General features: G+C 43.1%; 1 protein-coding gene across 1 annotated transcript in view; it reads left to right on the top strand.

Moving 5' to 3' along the window:
* Positions 1-21,422, top strand: part of LOC119422529 (collagen alpha-1(IX) chain) — a 52,712-nt gene that overhangs the window by 13,902 nt on the left and 17,388 nt on the right. Inside the window, exons 3-15 of the mRNA XM_037689906.1 lie at positions 1,051-1,107; positions 1,183-1,236; positions 1,327-1,380; positions 1,486-1,539; positions 2,948-3,001; positions 3,093-3,146; positions 3,482-3,535; positions 5,733-5,786; positions 7,088-7,141; positions 7,247-7,291; positions 7,388-7,441; positions 7,587-7,640; positions 13,950-14,003. Coding sequence (XP_037545834.1) covers positions 1,051-1,107; positions 1,183-1,236; positions 1,327-1,380; positions 1,486-1,539; positions 2,948-3,001; positions 3,093-3,146; positions 3,482-3,535; positions 5,733-5,786; positions 7,088-7,141; positions 7,247-7,291; positions 7,388-7,441; positions 7,587-7,640; positions 13,950-14,003 — 696 coding nt within the window. The remainder of the gene's footprint in view (positions 1-1,050; positions 1,108-1,182; positions 1,237-1,326; positions 1,381-1,485; positions 1,540-2,947; positions 3,002-3,092; positions 3,147-3,481; positions 3,536-5,732; positions 5,787-7,087; positions 7,142-7,246; positions 7,292-7,387; positions 7,442-7,586; positions 7,641-13,949; positions 14,004-21,422) is intronic.

The raw sequence follows: 21,422 nt of genomic DNA, 5'->3' as shown, positions 1-21,422 counted from the left end.
ACACATATATATATATATATATATGTACATAAATATACATACATATATATTTATGTACATATATATATACATATATATATATATATATTAGGTGATCATCTTTTTAAAGCATGTTTGTTATTTGTTGCTTCGACATCAGAGAATAATGAATATCAGTTTTTATAGAATATATATCTGCTGCTTGTTAGATAATTTTAGGACTTTTTATTTTTAAATAATTTTTGCCTGACAGGTGTTGTTCATGGCCTCTAACCACCACCAAATATGGTAAACTGTTAATACAGAGGTGATGTTTAGTAAATAAATAAATAAATCAAATGTTATGAATAAATGATCTCAGACCTTCACAGATGGCTCTTTAAATGACATCAGTTTGGTGAAATGGACTTTAAATCCAAAGGTTCTGGTGAGCAGGACTTGGGCGTGTGTCCCCTGGGACCTGCTGGCTTGTTGATGGTTCTTACATTAAACTGTGTCAGAGAAACATCATTGACAGTTTTGCAGTTTACTTTTATTTCAGCAGAAATCTGAAACTTGTCAGAAAGGCCATGAGGCTGCACCAGCCTATGCTAAAGCTAGCTGCTGCTGCTCTTTGCACTAATACAGAATTTATTGTAAATAACCTCATGATGCCAAACTGTCGTTGGAGTAAGCGTGTACAAAACAGAGTTTGTATAAACCTCAGGAGTTGCTTGAAGACGGCAGCGTTCTTTGGTCATGGCTACATTCGGACTAGCCGTGAGCTTGTCAGTCCTACTGGACTTGAACTGTCTCCAAACTGAGGCCGCTATCTACAGAAGATTTTAATTGTTCATAACCTGTTCACATTAGCTCACTTCAAAATTATTATAATATTCCTTTAATGCCAAAAGCAAGGTTAGCATGAGTCTACAGACTCTTTGCTGCACAAAGTAGTTCAGAAACTATGAAGGGAACCTGAAGTAGAGTTAGTTGTACATTTTTCACTGCAGTGGACGCAGATGGATTTATTTCTCAGCGCAGGCCCCTGGTCTTGGACTTTATTATGACCTAAAATATTGTGTTTTTCAGTGTCCCACTGCCTGCCCCTCAGGTCTGACTGGACATTCTGGTCTTCCTGGCATGAAAGTAAGTTTTATTGTACTTCTTTTATTGTTTGTCAGCGACGACTGGTTTTTAATTTGTATTTTTTTACCTGTACAGGGCCACAAAGGTGTTAAAGGTGAATCAGGTGAGCCAGGAAGACAAGGCCACAAGGTAACCTCATGCTTAACAATGATGGAAAAAAAAACCAGACAGCAAAATGCAAAGCACGTTCTGACATAACTGGACTACGATGTCCAACAGGGAGAAGAGGGTGAGCAAGGACCACCTGGTGACGTTGGAGCTCAAGGACTACCAGTAAAATATTTCATCCTTGTTTCTGTTCAAATGAAGCGCATCATCCTCTGCGAAATGTCTCTGGACAAACATATTCACTCCTCTCTATTTGCTGAGTAATTTTAGGGCCCAGGTGGACCAAGAGGCTATCCTGGAATAGTGGGGTCCAAAGGTGACAGGGTAAGATGGTTTCTTACAGTAAATGTATAAAACAACATGAAAAGGTTTTTTTAATTCACGTGGGAAACAAAAGGAAGAAAAAACGAGACATGGATTGTGTCAGCTTGTAATATTTTGGGTGGGCCCCGTCCACGCTGGATGAAGGCCTCACTATGGTCTCCATGACGTACACCACCCGGAAGAAGAGTCTGGATCAGACAGCCGTGACGCTGCTATCCTCTCAGTGCTCACAAATGTTTTGTCTGCTGTTTTACACATCCCTGAGAAGCCCTCCTGCGCCCTCACCATGTTTCCAGAATGGGTAAATGAGGGCACAGCTTGTAGTGTTTCCAGTATCTTGACCAGACAGAAAGATGCTATAGTACAGTCCATTTACCATTTCCTATGAATGGCCACAAGCTCTCCACGCCACAGACCCTGCCTTCATTCGGCTCTCTCAGACTGCCGGGGTGCAGCTACATGCACCACACCAGCACAATGCAACACTTACATAGGCATGAGGCCAGTGTGACTAGTCCTGCTTCAAGTTGTCAGCGATCAAGGCACATGGGTGCATGTGGGCCCCACATCATGGATACGTGCCTCTACGCTCCCGCTTGCTTCACCCAGGACCACAGTAAACTTGTCACGCTGATAAACCAGTACAACCTTGCTTTGGTGGTTCTGAGCATGCTCACAATCCTCCATGACCTGGGACCAACTGAACGTATCCGTGGAGTCATCATCCAATGTAAAAGTGGGTCTTAATAGTTGACTCCAGCACGTATTTCATCAAATCCTGTAAAAAGTTTTAAAACAGCCGGCCCGGGGGCCAAATCAGTTCCATGGATGAACTCAATTGGGCCCACCAATGGCTTTATTTGAAATAAAACTAAATTTTAAACCATAAAACAAACTTGCTTCATGACAATAACTGCTGGATGTCCGGTCCCTGAGCTCATGGCTTTCAGTAACTGTGCCCCTGGTCAGTTTAGTTGAATAGCTCTGCTTAAGAGTACGTTTGTGCTTCACAACAGCACCCTCTGCACAACAGCACCCTCTGCACAACAGCACCCTCTGCACAACAGCACCCTCTGCACAACAGCACCCTCTGGTGGCCGCGGTTATGTTAGCGGAGGAGTGTGAAATCAGAGGAGCTCAGTGAGGATGAACAGGTCAGCTGTTGATTCTGACTGACCTGTGCACAACTGTAAATCATATTTAATAATGTCATCAGTTTTAACCCTTGAAATGATCTCTGTTAAAAGACAATTCAAGTTTTTTTTAACCTTAAGTGTTGTCTGAAATTAAAAATATATATATAAAAGGACATCAGGAGCCTCTATGCACCAAACTGAGTTCATTTTCATGTTTTTTGTGTTATTTTTTTATTATTTGCTTCAATTAACCTTGATATTTTCTCAAACAGGGACCTCGTGGAAAGCCTGGGGATGTAGGTCCTCGAGGAATTGTGGGAGCCCCAGTGAGTGAATAATCTGAATTATTACATTGGCTACTTGGTTATTTAGACAAAATAAAACATAAAGCAACTGATGAATACCGACATGTTTCAGGGTGATCCAGGTCAAAGAGGAGCTGTAGGTGAGACTGGACCAACAGGAGTGCAGGTGAGAGCTCTGATATCTGGCTGTCTGGATGGGAAGTGTACTTTTGTATCTTAGTGGCTTTTTAAACTCTTCACCTCCTGTTTCCACTGAAATACGCACAGCTCTTGTCCATCCATTCATTTTCTCGACCAGCTCGGTCCTGTTCAACAGTTGGTGTATATCGCTTTGTGATTTAAAACGCGTGTGGAAAATTTAAATACTTTTATCATTATTACTTCGTTATTTACTTTCCCTAAATTAAATTAAATATATGAAATTTAAAACTGTTTTTAAAATAACTGTACCCCTGTATCTTGTAATTGCTGTATATTTCTTTTTAAACTGTTCTATCGTAGGGGGAACGAGGACCACCTGGAATCAGAGGAGTACCAGGACCAAAGGGAGGACCTGTGAGTTCTACTTAATCTCGTTAAGATTATTCATCAATTAAACAACGATTATGTGAATGTTGCCTTCACACTGTTGTTTCCTGATTATTTTCCTGAAAGTTTTGGCATCTACTTCTGCATACTTTGTTTTTGTTTTTTTATCTATTCCTCATTAAAACAGCTTGTTCAGAAGATGGGTGCTATGACTTTTGATTTTTGTAACTTATATACTTTTCAAAACGTTTAACTTTATTTACAAAAAAAAAATCTCAAATAAAATACAATAAGATATCTTCCAGGTGTCATATACTATAAATAGTTTTGAAAAAGCATAAATATACAACAGTTTTGGTAAATAAATGCACAAAAAAAAAATTACTTGCACAAACACCTACAAACCATCAGAAAGTTCGCATGCAACCCCCTCCACCTCTGACTGCACGTTTGCCGACAGCCCCACCCTGGGAAAGTGCACACCCTCTGCCTCCACTGCCTCAGATAAGAGCACCCCCACTCTGTACGCAGGATGGTTTTATACAACATACAATAGGTTTAAAGTGACAGTATGATATTTCATCATTTCTTATCTGGCAACCTTTATCTCTTTAAATCCTTTAAGAACTGTGTTTTCTTACTTCAGCATACTTCTGTTAATAGTACTACTATGATGCTAATTTATTAAAAGCAAACGTTCTGCTACATTTAGCTAGTCTGTTTTTAACTAGCCTATTGACACTTTTAACTTTTAGTGAGACTTTTATTACTTTTCGGCTCTTGGCTAGATTTTTACTACTTTTAGGTTTAAGTTAGCATTTTGCTACTTTTACTGCATTTAGCTTACAGATCTGTTTCAGCTTCTTCTTCTTTCAGCAAAGTTATTCAGAACTCAGCAGTCGCATAGCATTTTCAAGGAAAATGTAATTTTTACTTATTTTTAGTTTGCTACAATCTATTCACTCCTATTATTGAAATGTCATCACTACGTTCCTTCACCTGGATAGTCTTTTTCTAGGTTGTCCATTTTTATTCCTTTACATCTGCGGCTCAGCCATCGTCAATGTCAGTTCATTCCTTTTTTATTTATCTCTTGTAAATAAGTCCCTGAGGCTCAGTGGGATTAACCTGTATAAATAAAGGTTGAATGAATGAAAATTCACATAGCACATAAAAACAACAAAGGTTGGCCAAAATGCGTAACATTACAGTCGAGTCAAAAAGCAAAACAGCAATAAAAACAAGGAAACAGAAGTTGTTAAGAAAACACAAGTAAAATTAAAATAAAATACAGAAAAAATGACAAAAACCTTTGGTTCTAGTTGTTTCCCAAACCGTCTGAACCAAACGCCAGGGAAACGAGATGGGATTTTAGAGTGGTGTATGCGATACGCAGGTGTAAGGAGTACACCCACTAGAAAATAATAAGAATTTCAGTATACCCATTGAAAAGTGCCCATTGATTCATGCCATGTCATTAGACATGTGTCGTTGATACGTTAAACAACAGTTAAACACTTCCGTAACAATCTATTTGTATGCAGCGCTTGTTTATTACATTCACTTATCCAGCAAAGTATTGTATATTTCTGTACTTACTACGTAATACTTGAACATGTTTTGCTTTAACACTGTTTTATAAATCCTATAACATGTTTTAAATACAAAGCCAACCGTTTTACAAAGTTTGTTGTATATTTATTCAAATATAAGCCTCAGAGAAATTTGGAAATGTTCAATATACTTAAAAATCCAAATAAATTGAAGATTATATTGTACTAACCAGAGTACTATGGTTTCTAAGCACAGTATACCCACTACAAAAATGTAAACTACACCAATGGTTTTTAGCAAAGATTCAACGGTCTGAGCCGTCTTTAAATGATCTGCTAAACTATTCCACAGTTTTGGAGCAACTGCAAAAGCTTGAGTGCTTCTTTATTTCAGTTTTCAACTTAGAAAGTCTAAGAGAAGCTGGTTGGTAGAGCAGAGTCACATGACTACAGCCAGTATTTTAATAAGTAATAGATACTAGATTAGTCACCAGTTTTACCATGTGGCCCCCACTGTGAAGGCCAAAAAATACTTTGTCAACAATTCCTATAATGATGTTTCTCTTCCCAGCTTTCCTCTGTATCATTTACTAGAGCAGCATGACCAGTTGTATAAAAATGTTTAGAATAAACTCTTTAATGAAATAATCACTTCCTCTTATCGTCAACAGGGACTTCCTGGTCCAGATGGACGTGAGGGAATTCCTGGGCTGCCTGGGTCAAAGGTAGTCATTTATAGTGTTGCTGACACGAAGCGCTTTTAGTCTAAATGTTTGTCGCTCTTTGTCCTCGAAGTTGTTGTAGACAAACGTCTGACAAAAGGAAAATAATTTTTAAAAATTGAAGCACAAATCCTCTTTTTTCTCTGTCACACAGTCCTTCAAGCAGTCGAGTTTGAGATCATGATCATAAATACCAAAGACTAGCCCAAAAACACGTCTATAAGAGGAAGTGTAAATGTTTGAGTTCTAGTTTTCAGCATGATGCCAACTTTGACATGTTTCTCCATGATTTATGGAGACGGTTTGGTCCAGTCAGTTTATCTATTGTGATATGAGGTGCCGTTTGTAAAGTTACACGGTCAAAAGTTACAACAATATTTCGGTTTATTTAGCCTTTCATAAGAAAACAAATAGTCTATTTTTCAAAGTTATATTTGCACCATGTTATTCATACATTTATAAATGTCATAGTTCCAAACTATATATTTGATCTACAAGTTAAATATTGAGTCTACAAACTCAATACTTAACTTGCACACACTAAATATTTAGTTTACAAACTTAATGTTTATGTCAAAGCTAAATGTTTTATTTACAAACTAAATACTTAACTTGCAAGTTAAATATTTATTTAGCAAGATAAATATTTAGCTCTACACTAAATATTTAGTTTACAAACTAAATGCTTATGTCCAAGCTAAATGTTTAATTTACAAACTAAATATTTAGCTAGCAATTTAAATATTTAGGTCCATGCTACATATTTAGTTAGCAAACAAAATATTTAGTTTAAAAATTAAATGTTCAGCTTAGAAATTACTTTAGATGCTTAGTTTGGACATTAAATATTTAGCTTGGACAATAAATATTTAGTTTGGAAATTAAATGTTTAGTTTTGAAAATAAATATTTAGCTTGGAAATTAAATATTTAATTTACACCTGAATATTTACTGCACTAAATACATATTTAACTTGCAAGTTAAATATTTAGTTTGTAAATTAAACATATATCTTGGACATAAACATTTAGTTTGTAATATTTAGTGTGGAGCTAAATATTTAGCTTGCTAACTAAATATTTAACTTGCAAGTTAAGGTTTTAGTTTGTAAACTAAATATTTAACTTGCAAATTAAATAATTATTTAGTGAACTATGACCTTTATAAATGTATGAATGATGTGATGAAAATATGACTGAAAAAAAAAATTTTTTTTTACGAAAGGCAAAATAAACCAAAATATTGCTGTTAACTTTTGACTATGTAGCTTTACAAATGGTACCCCATACTTTGATTATTTTCAGGGTCTTCCAGGGAAAAGTGGGGCTCCAGGTGATGCTGGCCCACAGGGACTTCCTGTGAGTGACTTCTTACCTCACCTGATTATTATTTACAATTTTTAGTTTTATCATATACCTTTCTTGTTTTATTCTTTGATGTTTGCTGTAATTTTGCTCATGCAGGGTTTGCCAGGAGCATACGGACCAAAGGGGCATGGTGGCACAAAGGTATGACCAGAGCTGATGCGCCATGAAAATAGGAGTATTTCCATGTGCTGAGAGAAATGTTCAAATTAAACCAGTGTTATCGTGTTTTTCTCCCAGGGTAACACAGGAGACCCAGGAGTTGTGGGACTAATGGGGTCTCCAGGGAAACAAGTACGTTTAGAACAAAGTTAAACACGTTACATTTCACTTCATCTTCTGAAAGAACATGTGTAAACACCAGCCTTATTCAAAATAATTGTAAATGTCAGCCGGAGCTCTGACAACCGTCTGATCTGAAGTCTTATTTTGCTTCCAGGGCGAGCGTGGCGAGCAGGGAGTGGTGGGACCTGTTGGACCCAGAGGAGGACCTGTGAGTCCCTAATCATTGTTGCTGCTTTTCTCCTTTATTTTAATCACACTTTTTTCCAATTCAATTTAATTCAGTTTATTATATAGCTACAAGTGGGGGGAGTGGTGGCACAGAGGTTAGAGAAGACGAGTCTGTGATCGGAATGTCGCCAGTTGGACTCCCTGGAGCGACAACATCAAAATGTGGGTGGGAAAGGTGAAACACCCACACCTGTCTCCAACCTCATTTACCCCACTCTGGGCCCTTGAGCACAGCCCCCAACCCCCACCATCTGCTCCCTCGGGCGCCCTAGATAGCAGCTTTCTGCTCCACACAGAGGGCTGTGGTAGCGCGGTGGTCTGTGGTTGTGTCAGGAAGGACATCCATCGTAAAAACAATCACCAAGTCTTTGTGTGAGTTATTCTCTGTGGCGACCCCTGGAGAAGAGAGCAGCAAAAAGCATAACAAATAAATTTAAATTAAATAGTATACTACAAGAAAAAACAAGTCCAAATCATGAATTCAAAATGGATTCAAATCCAATTACAGTTGATTCAAATCAGTTATAATACGATAAAACCCCACCCAGTATATTCACTTCCGGTTCTGGCAAGCTCATGGATGGCAGCTCCCCCCGGCTTCTCTGCAGTCTTTTATCATCAAACTGACCCGTTTTTCAAACCGGACTAAAGTTGGTCCCCCTTCCAACCAAATTCGGTGTTCAGTGACTCAGAGAGCTGGACAGGACAGTCCCAAAAAATTATTTCGGTCTAGGACCGGCCGCTCCCACCCCACCGGTCACTCTGAGCGCACCCTGCCGGCCTGGTGACCCCTCGAGCTGAGGAGTCGTTGCTCGAAGGTCCAGTGTTTTTTTTCTCTCTCTCTCCGGACCTCAACGAACTTCTCACCTGGACCTTTGTGGTTCTACCTGGTTCCGACAAGAATCGCTGGGTGGTATTTTGCTGGCTTTTTTGCTGGTTTTCTGTTGGACTGACCCTCATGGTGTCTTCATTGGTGTGGGGGAAGTGTACCTGTGTCCCCCGAACTGGACCAGAACCGAACTGAGTTGGCTGTGGGGAACTTCGTCTTCAACAGATCCGGTCTCAGCTTCATTTAGCAGCCTGTTACCTTTTAACAAAGGGCTGTCCACCTCCGTGGAATCGCTGTGTTTGCCTGGAGGAGATGCTCTGATGCTTTGAAGCGCCGCCAGAACCGGACCAGAGCAGAACCGGGCCAGGGACAACTTCAGCCTCTTCGTCTCTCGAGCTGTGGAGCGCCGGAGCCAGACTGGAGCAGAACCGGACCAGTGACGACTTCAGCCACTTCAACCTCTTCGCCTCTCGGGCTGTGGAGCGCCGAAGCCGGACTGGAGCAAAACCGGACTGGACCAGTGATGACGTCAGCCTCAGCCTCTCCGGTTAGTCTTATTGTTTTTCACCGGGGGTGCCTCTCGTGCTGTCGGGTGCGGAGGTGACGTGTAGAGAAGCGGAGGAGCAGCGCTGCGTGATGCTCGAGAGAAGTTCGGAGTTTGCATCGGAGTTGCTGCAGGCCTCCATCCAAACTCACCTGGATAATAATTATTTTTATTCCGGATCACGCTGTTGTCCCCTGTTGGCCTGAAACGAGCTAGGACCATGGCTTTCATTTCAGGAGGATTTACTGGCAGCTAATCCATCCATCTTCGCAGGGGGGCTGGAGCCCCCCCTCAGACCAACTCAAACTTTAGTGGGGCCAGCTCGTCGGACTTGTTTGTCCATTTGATTCATGACGCTTTATGGTCTGAAACTTTTCTGCACCATTCATTTTATTGTCATTATTTTCAGATCTCAGATTATCTGGAGTCACTGAATCTTGTTAATACACCTGGATCTGTCCATCACTGCAACTTTCACTGTTTTTGGGTTCTGAATGATCGTGTCTTCATTGATGTTTCTCATGGTTCAATTATGGGGACTAAGTGTCACACTACTAACTCCTGTGATTACACATCAGTCACGAAAAACTCAAGAAAATGTCTGATAATAATGTTGTTACTGCTGTCAGGGATTCAGCCCAACCCTGGACCCCCCACTAATTATAGGACACCAAATGACTTTAAAAACATGTCAGGACTTCATTTTCTGCATGTAAACGCTCGGAGCCTTCTGAGAAAACTTGATGCCTTAAAAATTCTGGTCCGTTCTTCTGGGGCAGATGTTATCTTCATCTCTGAAACCTGGCTCAACAAATCTGTAATGAATAATGACCTGGCAATCAATGGATTTAACATCTACTAACTAACTTTGGTGTATGAAGAAGATTTATTATTTACATTTACAAACTGGAATCTATCAGATAGATATGATTTAAACCATTTTAGAGCTGTTCCTGTAATTCCAATATCATATTCAAGCCTCTGTAGTAAAATATTGTGATCAACTGTATCAAATGCAGCACTGAGGTCCAACAGGACCAGTATAGACACGAGTCCATTGTTTGAGGCCATGAGAATATCATTAGTTACTTTTACTAGTGCTGTTTCTGTGCTATGATGAGCTCTAAACCCTGACTGAAACTCTTCAAACAGATTATTTCTTTGTAGATGTTCACGCAACTGACCTGTAACTATTTTCTCTAGAATTTTGTAGATGAAAGTTAGATTAGATATAGGTCTATAGTTGGCCAGAATTTCTGAATCAAGATCAGACTTCTTAAGTAAAGGTTTAATTACAGCAACCTTAAAGCTCTGTGGTACATAACCATCTATTAAAGACAAATTAAGTAGATCCTAAATGTGGACATTAATTAGGGGAAATACCTCTTTAAACAGTCTGGTTGGGATGGGATCTAGCAGACATGTGGATGGTTTGGATGAGGTTATTATTTTTGACAATTCAGAGCTCAACGGGACAAAAAATGTCCAAACATAAATCAGGCTCTAGTGAAATTTTTAAAGTTGCCTCACTTGACAGGGGACTAGAGATAGTAGAAGGAAGGATGGTTTGAATTTTCTCTCTAATTGAAATAATTTTATTTATAAAGAATCTCATGAAGTCATCACTACTTATAGTTGTAGGGATACATGGTTCAACAGAAATGGGACTTTTAATTAGTCTAGCAATAGTACTAAACAGAAACCTAGGGTTAATTTTATTCTCCTCTATTAAAGATGAGTAATATAAAGTTCTAGCGTTACGGAGAGCTTTTTTATATGTTAGCAGACTTTCCTTCCAAGTTAAATAAAATTCTTCAACATTAGTAGAGCGCCATTTTCTCTCCTGGTTTCTAGATGCCTGCTTTAAAGTACGTAACTCAGAATTGAACCAAGGAGCCAGTTTCCTCTGATTGATTACTTTCTTTTTCATTGGAGCAATTTTATCAAGTGAAGTTTGCATTGAAGTTGTAAGATGATCAAATAGATGATCTAAGTCTCTGTTCTCTGATGCATTACTCTGCAAGACAGAGGAAAACATTGATGGAAGAGATTGTTTAAATTTGGTTACAGCATTTTCTGATAAGCACCTGCTGAGATGAAATTTACTCTCAGTGACTGTGTAGTCATTTAATGTAAACTCAAAGGTTATTAAAAAATGGTCGGACAGAATAGGATTTTGAGGAACTATTACCAAGTCCTTAATCTCTACACCATAGGTCAGAACTAAATCAAGAGTGTGATGATAAGAATGAGTAGATGTGCGGACGTTTTTGAGTAAAACCAAATGAGTCTATTAAATTATTAAAGGCTATGCTTAAGCTATCACTTTCAACATCTACGAATATTGAAATCACCCATTATGATGACTTTATCAGTATTTAATAATAAGTCAGTTAAGAATTCTGAGAATTCAGACAAAAACTGAGAGTAAGCGCCTGGTGGATGATGTATAACAACTAGTAAAAGTGGCTTTTCTGATTTCCATTTTGGATGAGAAAGACTGAGGGACAGTGATTCAAAAGAATCATAACTAATAACTGGTTTGGCATTAATCAATAATCCTGACTGAAAAATAGAAGCTACTCATCCACCTCGGCCAGTTGTTCTAGGAACATGAAAATTTAAATAATTAACAGGAGTGAGTGGATTCATTTATACTAACAAAATCCTCCTGTTGAAGCACTGGGTGCTAAGGATTATTGTGCTGCACTTTTCTTAGACCTGTCTAAAGCTTTTGACACTGTGGATCAGAACATCTTGTATCATAAGCTCTCAAAAATCGGTTTCTCATATCACACTATTGGTTGGTTCTCTAACTTTCTCTCAGATCAGAGGCAATGTGTTCAACATAATGGTACTTTCTCCAGGTATTTAACAGTTAACAATGGTGTACCACAAGGCTCAGTCTTAGGACCCACCCTCTTTACAATCTATATAGGTAATGTAGGTCAAAACATCCCTGATGCATCCATACATTTCTATGCTGATGACACAGTTGTTTATTGTCGAGCTAAAACTGTTGCTAAGGCTTTCCAGCTTTTGAAATCTGCATTCAACATCATCCAGTCTGATTTGTTCCGCCTCAAACTTGTCCTAAATTCCGACAAAACCAAAGGGATGCTTTTTTCAAATAGGAAGTCGGTCCCAGCAGTTCTTCCTCTGATTTTATCCTCAAATGATGTCCCGATTGAGTTTGTTGATTCCTATAAATATTTGGGTATATATTTGGACAGGTCTAATATTTGGGAAACTTGTTTGTTCCACTTTGGAGTAAGCTGTTGGGGGAAGAATCAGTTTTGTGTTGTGTGTTTCCTTGACTGATGAAGCCCTCCGGATGGAAGGCGAAACATTTCAGCACAAAAAAAGAAACTGTCCAGATGACCTGACTGAAAAATGTTGGATTGTATACCTAGATTATTGAGCATGGGCTTTGTTATTTGGGTATCTTGGTCGACTCACATCTCTCTTTTAATCTCCATGTGGAAAACTTGGTAAAGTAACTGAAAGCTAAACTGGGTTTCTTTTTCAGAAACAAATCCTGTCTAACTCTGAATGCTAGAAAACGCCTTGTATCTGTGACTTTCCTTCCCTCAATTGATTATGGTGACATTATTTACATGAACGCTCCTACAAGAACCCTGCAGATGTTGGATGCTGTCTATCATGGTGCACTAAGATTCATAACTGGCTGTGATTATTGTACCCACCACTGCACCCAGTATTCACTGGTTAACTGGTCACCATTAACTTCACACAGACTCTCTCACTGGTACATTTTCATCTTTAAATCACTTCTTGGTCTGCTGCCTTCATACATCTCCTCCTACATGTCTCTGCGTGAGTGCAGCTACAGCGTGCGCTCTCAGGACATTATTACCTGCAGTGTTCCCTCAGTGAGGACTGAACTAGGCAAAAGGGCCTTCTCCTACTCCGCTCCTGTTTCCTGGAATATCTTGCAAAAAGATCTGAAGCTCTCGACCTTGACCTCTCTAAGTGGCTTTAGGAATCTGTTGGACTCCTGGCAGGGACCAATGCTGACATGTTCCTGTTTTTAGTTTTCTACATTTGCCTTGTAATCTAGTTGTTTTTTGTTACTTTTTTTGTCATTGTATTTGTAAAAAAAAAAAATCTGTATGCCTTTTTGTGGCTGTCTGTTGTTGTCACTGTTGTCCATCGTTGTCATCTTTCTTTGTTGAAATCAGGTCTCTCTTGTAAATGAGTCCTCGAGGCTCAATGGGATTTACCTGTCTAAATAAAGTTTGAAAATTACAAAATGCCAATTTTTAAAAAAATTGTATTTTTATTTTTTTTTAAGAAACCAGTAGATTGCATTAAAAAACTCCAGTTTATGCTCTCCCCCACTGTGAGTCACACACTGGTGACAGTGGAAAGGAGTTACTCTTTCAACAGGAAGAAACCTCCTGTAGGACCACGGGCTGGTCAGGCGTAGTTTCACATGAACCTTGCAGGATCAAAGCTTCAGCGGCTCAGTGGGTGAGCAGCAGGGTACACCCCGGACAAGTTTCCAGTCCATTACAGAACCACACAGAGACTAACGTACTGATGACTGGGGCAAATTTAAAGTTAGCAATTACCCCAGTGTGTTTCTGGTTTGTGGGAGGAAACTACGAGCCAGTAGAAAACACACATGTGCACAGAGAGAACGTGTGAACGTCACGAAAAAAAGCCTTGCCAGGAGTCGAACCCAGGACCTTCTTACTGCAAGGCAACAGTGCTAATCGTCTATCTCAAATAAAACCTGCAGGATGTAAAGCTGATAAATGGTCCAGTTTCTCATAGGTATTTAGTGATAAAACTCCTTTAAGGGGAATTGCATTATTCTGATGAAACGTTATCTCTTTTTTCATAATGTAACACAAAAAACTTCTGGTGACATTAGCTCTTTTCTGTTTCAGGGTGAACGTGGAGAGAAGGGGCCTGACGGGCCTCCAGGATTATCAGGAGCCAGGGTAAGCCTCGTGCAAAGTTTTTCTTAAAGAAACCAATTCCCTCCGAGGGACACTGAGATGAAGAAAATATCTAAAATATCATCAAAGGATATATATCAGATATCTTTCTTTCTTTCTTTGAAATGTACTAGAAAAGTGGTTCTGACACTTTTCATAATGAGTACCATCGGACAATACTAAGCTCTACCAGTTCAGCCATTACCACAGACATTTAAATCTTTCAGGCTTGTACTGAAACGTTTCAAACAGATCAGGTAACTGTCAAAACCAAACAAATTACATTAAAGTCTAATCATAACTTACAAACCAAGCCTGTTTATTGAGTTTGCTGATTCCTATAAATATTTGGGTGTCTTGGTCGACTCACATCTTTCTTTTAAGCTCCACGTGGAAAACCTAGTAAAGAAACTGAAAGTTAAACTGGGTTTCTTTTTCAGAAACAGATCCTGTCCAACTCTGAATGCTAGAAAACGCCTTGTATCTGTGACTTTCCTTCCCTCCGTTGATTACGGTGACATTATTTACATGAACGCTCCTACAAGAACCCTGCAGATGTTGGATGCTGTCTATCATGGTGCACTAAGATTCATAACTGGCTGTGATTATTGTACCCATCACTGCACCCTGTATTCACTGGTTAACTGGTCATCATTAACTTCACTGGTACATTTTCATCTTTAAATCGTTGGTTACGTACTGTAACCCCAGATTCTATGAATATAGGCGTAGCCCTTTAAGGCTGTCGCTGATGGGTTTATCCCGTTATGCAGAGCATAAGCACTGAAAAAATTAGTCCACGCCCACCTGCTGTGTGGGCCCCACCCGGTCCGTATAAATTACGTTAAGAGCGGGAAATCGGCTCCCAAAATAGCTTTTTCTTCAGCCATTTAGGAGCCAGTGAGGCCCGACGCTTAAAGGGCTACGCCTATATTCATAGAATCTGGGGTTACAGTACGTAACCAACGTTCTATTTCATATAGGCTTCGCCCTTTAAGGCTGTCGCTGATGGGTTAAGGGCGAAGCGGATGTGGTCCTCGCCTCACTGGGTCCATTCGAACACAGTAAGAAGCGGAAGCTTGCCCAAAAAACGTCTTGTCACTCAGCTCCCCGTGTGCATAACTACGCATCGCGTAATTATGTGACATGCACAGACGCATGTTGAGTAACTATGCGTTCTGACAAAGCATGAATGCTCCCGGAAACTTTCAACGGGAAGAAGAAGTTGAAAAGAGAGGAGGGGGGGGGAGGGGGGGGGGCATGAACCAACTGGTTCATGGCTGAACAGTATAACAGATTAATGTCCATGAATTGATTGGTAACAATAATCATGAACTGATTAGTGACAATAGAACCAAAATCACAGACACGACTTGTGACTGATAACAACATCTCACACTGAATGCATGCAGACAGAAGTGAGCTTAAGCAGAGTTCCATGAGAACAATAATATTCATTCTGTTAGAGCACTAAGGACAGAATGTGTCATGGAACTAGCCGTTACATCACGTAGGTAAAAGCGAATAAATGAGCAGGGTGTTGACCATGCAGCCGCAGTGCAAATGTCCTGCATTGACATACCATTATGCAGAGCAGTCGAAGATGCGATACCCTTGGTCGAGTGTGCTTAGAGGTTGACAGGAGGCCCTAAATCTGATGCTCTGTAGGCTTCAGAAAAGGCCTCACACAGCCAGAGTGACAAGCGCTGGGTGGATAACGGTGATCTGCAGAAGCATCTCTATAATGCACAAACAATTGTTGAGTTTGAAAACGCATTGCAGCTGTGCGCGTTATGTAACACGCCAACACCCGCACCGGGCAGAGAAGATGAAAAGATGCTTCCTCTTCTGATCTGTGTGGGGGGGGGGGGAGAAACCCCTCCAACGATATCACTCTTGATTTAAAAGAGCTCGTGATGTTTTAGGCATAAAAGCTGGGTTGGTCTTAAAAACAGCTGAGCTGCCCGTCAGCCTAATTCTAAGGCATGACGAAGCAACAGAGAGGGCAGATAATTACTTATCCTCTTAGCGGGTGTTAAAACCAGCAGCAGGGCTGTTTAAAGAGACAAGAATTTAAATGAAACCTGATCCAGAGGCTCAATTGGAGCTTTGATCATGGCTCGCAGGACCAGCGTTAAATCCCACTGTGGAACAAGTGGACGTGAAGCAGGCCTGTGTCTCTGAACATCTTTTAGAAAAACGCTTCATCAGCGGGTGATTAAAAGCTGTTCTGTCTCCGAAACCCTTCGTGGCAGGAATAGATGACTGCAACGTACGTTAAAGCGTACTGAATGCCAACTCCCTATCCATCAGCTGTTGTAGAAAAACAACACGCCGCCTAAAAGGCATGAGGTGGCCTCTAAACCTTCTCTGTACACCAGCGCTGAAAAACCGTCCCCTTTGATGTGTACAGAACTGTGGTAGATGCAGCACGTGAATCATGAATTGTGCACACCATCTCCTGAGGGAAACCCATCCTCTAAGTGGGACCGCTCAGCGGTCAGACCCACAGGTGTTGACCTATTTCTGGGTAACTCTTGGTCGCTCCTCCTGCCTGAAGGAGAGCATCCTCCCTCCACGACAGTTCCACGGCGACCCGACAACAGACGTTGCAGGCCTGGGAACCATGGTGCGTTCACACGCCGGGAGCCACCAGGAGAGCTGTCAATCCCTCCTCCTGAACTCGGTTCAGGAACTGTAAAAAACAGAGGAGGTGGGGGAAAAGAAACGCGTATAAAGCGTTTTGGGCCACCGGCTGTGAGCAATTGCGTTCCCCCCCAGCGATGGATCGTCTCGCGGGCTCAAGGAAAAAAACCATAGTTGGCACTGAGCGTTCTTCCCGCGTCGCAAACAGGTCCACAACTGCTTTGCCAACTTCTGCTGCGTCTGAAAAACATCAGATCTGGATGGAGGGTCCGGTCCACGTGACGTGGGCCGCCCCTGGACGTCACATCTGCCCCTCTGTTCAGAACACCGGATATGTAAACCGCTCTAATAAAGAGCAAGTTTTGATGAACCCAACACAGTAGCTTTCGCACAATGTGTAACATCTGGGCTGAACGCACACCCTTGACGGTTATGTAAGCGGCAGTCATCATGTTGTCTGTGTGAATCAACACGTGTTGATTCTGTAGCACAGGAGCAAAGTGTTGAATCACATTCAGTACTGTGCGACACTCCAAAAAATTGATGTGGGCTGATGTGTGGTGGGGCCACAGCGCCCCTACTGCTTGAGATAAGCATGTCCCCCCCCAGCCTGACAGCGACGCGTCCGTGAAGACTGACACGTGTGATGAGGGTCTGCTGACGGGGACTCCCTCTGACAGAACCAGGGTGTTTCCCCAGTGTCGGAGGTCTGCTCTCACGGAGGGAGGGACAATGATCATCCGTCTCTTTTGTTTTACTGGATCCACACACAGACGCGTAAACCACCTCTGGAGGCGTCTCATGTGTAACAAACCCAGCGGGACCACTGTGTGAGCTGATGACATCATTCCCAACAGCTTCATGACGGAGACAGCTGTTACCACTTTGCCAGGTCTTACGTGGCGTAATTGGTTTTTTAGAGTGTCGATTCTTGTTTGTGATAAGCGAGCCGTCATGGTAATTGAGTTTAATTCCACTCCCAGATAAACAATTGTCTGGGCCGGGAAAATCGAGCTTTTCTTCCAGTTTATGGCGAAGCCCAGATTTAACAGGTGTGATGCCAACACCTGAGCCTGTATCAATGCTTCCTGTCTGGAGTGAGACAGGAGCAGCAGGTCGTCCAGGTAAAACAAAACTCTCATCCCTGCTCTGTGTAGCGGATGCAGGGCTGTCTCCACACACTTTGAGAACGTACGAGGCGCGAGGGAGTACCCGAAAAGCAGCCTGTTGTACTGGTACTTCATCCCTTGAAAGGCGAAACGCAGAAATTTTCTGTGTTTTGGGATGATTGGTATGTGAAAATAAGCATCTTTTAAATCGATGGAGACAAACCAGTCGTTTTTCTGGATGTTGTCCAACAGCTGTCTGTTCGTCAACATGTGAAAAGGTCTGTTCATGATCGCTTTGTTGAAAGCTGACAGATCCAGAATCGGTCTCATCCCTCCGGTCCTTTTTGGGGACCAGGAAGTAGCGTGAGTAAAACCCTGTGTTTTCCTCCTCGTTGGGAACTCTTGAGATTACATCTTTTATCAGAAGCTCTTGGACTTTTGCATTTAAGGCTGAGACTTGGTCTGGTGATGACAGGACCGTCTCTATAACTCCTCCGAACGGAGGGGGTCGGGTTGCAAACTGCAGCGTGTAACCCTTGCATAACACTCTGTCCATCCATCTGTCCGGTGAGCATGTTTTTAGCCACTCTGCGTGACGTTCGTTGAGTGGACGTGCGTTTAAATGATGTGCCGTGTTTTGAACGGATGTCATCCAAACCTCCGCCTCGACCGCCGTCATGTGTCGCGGAAATGTTTTCCGCGTGACCCAAGGCGAGGCTTCCTCGAAAGGGCTGTTCTGCGCGCGCCCGTGCGTTGTGTCTGGATCGCAGACCAACCTTCATGTCTGGGCGGGGCGGTGTGCGCTGAGGCGAGGCGTGTGTCAGCTGATGACGTCGAGAGGCTGCACGTTTAACGTCGCTGTGCGAACGTTGAGAGGTGGAGGGCGTGACGTCATCAACGCCGTGCTGTCGAAGTGAAGGTTGTGAGCCTCGCGGGAGCGCACGTTTCCTCTGGAGGGACGCGCGCCGCTCTCGCTGAGGGCGGGGCCCATCATTGGATTCATTCAGCTGTCTCACGCTTATGTCGCCGTGAGCTGCCGATCGCTGAGACGCGATGGATGACGGCCGCTCGCGTTCATTCAGGAGAGGCGTGTGTTGTTTTCGCTGAGAGCGGGGACCTCCACCGGACCCGGCCTGCGGTCCCACATTTATCCCGATGTGAGCCGGTGAGCGCCGGGCAGCTGTGCGTGCATCATCGACACAGTGCCGTTTGGATGGAGGCTGCTTGTCCCGCTCGGGTGCGCGTTTAACACCGTTTGGGTGGTGATCGTGCGGGTCTGATTGACAACAAGTTATTTCGCTTACCGTAGTGTCACGTGAGCGTCTGGGCATGTGAAGGAGCGGCGGTGGGTTTAAAAAACCTTTATTTAAGGCCACCGGCTCTCTCTGTGTGGAGGATGTGTGTGTAGCGGCTGTGAGCTCATCCGAACTTACAGACTGGCTAAAAACAGGCATTTTGATCTTGAAAAATCATTTATTTCAATTCCTGTGTCATTTATACACACATCCTCCGCAGACCGTCATTTCTTAAATCTTCTCCCCCGTGAGCCCTGCGGTTTGTTGGCCCCGAGCGCCGTCTGCAGGCGATCTCTGGGGAAACGCTGAAGTGCAGGCTGCCGGACTGAGGAGGGGTGGTCTCTGGCGGGCGGGGCTGGTGGTGGAGCTGGGCGAGACGAAGCTGCTGCTGCCGTGGAGCGTCGATGTTTCTGCCTCTGCTCTCGACGATCTCTCCAGCGGGCTGGGGGACGGGATGAGCCGCGCGGCTTGATGAAATGGCGTACAGCTTCCGACATCTCCTCCGACTGCTTCGAATTCGTCAGCATGGTCGCCAAGCTGCTTCCGAACAGCGCGTCCGATGAGATGGGGCCCTCCATCAGGTCTTGTGCAGCTTTTCCGGCAGCAATGGAGAGTGACGGAGCCAGATGGAACGTTGGATTACCGTCATCCACGCTGCAATCCTCGACAGGCCAACCGTGGAAGCGGCGCACATGTTGAGGATGGCGTCTGCCGATTACACAGGGAGCTCTTTGTCTCCTCCGGCAGGTCTGAGGCCTCCAGCCTTTTCGACATGCTAAATGCTAGCAGCGCATGTTGTTGCTAACTGCGGCTGCCTGAAAACACGTCGGTGGGCTCGATTGGAGAGCTTGGTCGCCGTCTGGTTCCTCCGGAGGGACGGGACGCTGCTCCGACCTGGGCAGCTTCGCTCCGGAAGCTTCCGCGAGGCTTGGCTCCAGGGGGGGGAACCGAGGAATAGCGTCAGTTGCCTTACAGAGGGAGTTCTTTGTCTCCAAGGCAGGTCTGCGGCCTTCAGTCCCTTGGACATGCTATATGCTAGCAGCGCACGTTGTTGCTAACTGCGGCTGCCTGGAAACACGTCGGTGAAAAATAACCTTTCCGCCGATCATCCGAACTGGCGAGCAAAGGCGAGGGACGTAGAAAAAAGGGGTCCCTTCATGTCAGCCTCCTCCCGGGTTCCGCCGGGCAATCCCTGAGGGCGCCGTCGGCCGGGAGCGGTGTGATCGCCGATGCGAAACGAGGTGGGATGGGGTGAGCATTCACTCAGCCCCCCTCCACCTACACTACGCTCCCCAGGAGGGAATGAGCAGCGGGGGCTGCAGCTGAGCACACCTTGCCCCGGAGGAACCATCCGGTTCGCCCCGAGGGTCGGCGATAAGAGGAAAAAACACAAGATGGCGTTGTCCAGCGTGTAGTGACCTGTCACTGGGAAATGTTCCCCGACGTTTACCTTGGAATAAGACTGCTGTCATCTTCTCCTCGGGGAGGAGAACTCACCGGACGACCGGAGGTCGACTGCCGGGCCAAGCATCCTTCACAAAGGTTGGTCATATACACAATTTATCTTCTTTGTTCTTCTGACAGTGCTATATTAGCTCGCTGAAGAAAAAATGGGAGCCGATTTCCCGCTCTTAACGTAATTTATACGGACCGGGTGGGGCCCACACAGCAGGTGGGCGTGGACTAATTTTTTCAGTGCTTATGCTCTGCATAACGGGATAAACCCATCAGCGACAGCCTTAAAGGGCGAAGCCTATATGAAATAGAACACTTCTTGGTCTGCTGCCTTCATACATCTCCTCCTACATGTCTCTGCATGAGTGCAGCTACAGCGTGCGCTCTCAGGACATTATTACCTGCAGTGTCCCCTCAGTGCAGACTGAATTTGGAAAAAGGGCCTTGTCCTACTCCGCTCCTGTTTCCTGGAATATCTTACAAAAAGATCTGAAGCTCTCGACCTTGACCTCTCTAAGTGGCTTTAAGAATCTGTTGGACTCCTGGCAGGGACCAATGCAGACATGTTCCTGTTTTTAGTTTTCTACATTCGCCTTAGAGTCTAGCTGTTTTTGTTATTTTTTTGGGCCATCTTATTTGTAAAAAAAATAATAATAATCTGTATGCCTTTTTATCATTGTCTATTGTTGTCGCTGTTGTCCATTGTCATCATTCTTTGTTAAAATCAGGTCTCTCTTGTAAATGAGTCCCCGAGGCTCAATGGGATTTACCTGTCTAAATAAAGGTTGAATGACAAAACCCTTCAACAAACCCAGTTGGCTCAGGGACATCACAGACTTGGCCTTCCTTGGGTGAGGGTGTCGTGGCCAAAACCATCCAATGAACCCAAGGTCCACCATGAGGATACATCCCAGAAT

Source organism: Nematolebias whitei, chromosome 16 (genome assembly GCF_014905685.2).
Source record: "Nematolebias whitei isolate Nwh7 chromosome 16, NemWhi1, whole genome shotgun sequence".
Taxonomy (NCBI): domain Eukaryota; kingdom Metazoa; phylum Chordata; class Actinopteri; order Cyprinodontiformes; family Rivulidae; genus Nematolebias; species Nematolebias whitei.
The sequence above is the reverse complement of the archived record's forward strand: the minus strand, read 5'-3'. Positions and strand labels throughout refer to the sequence as shown.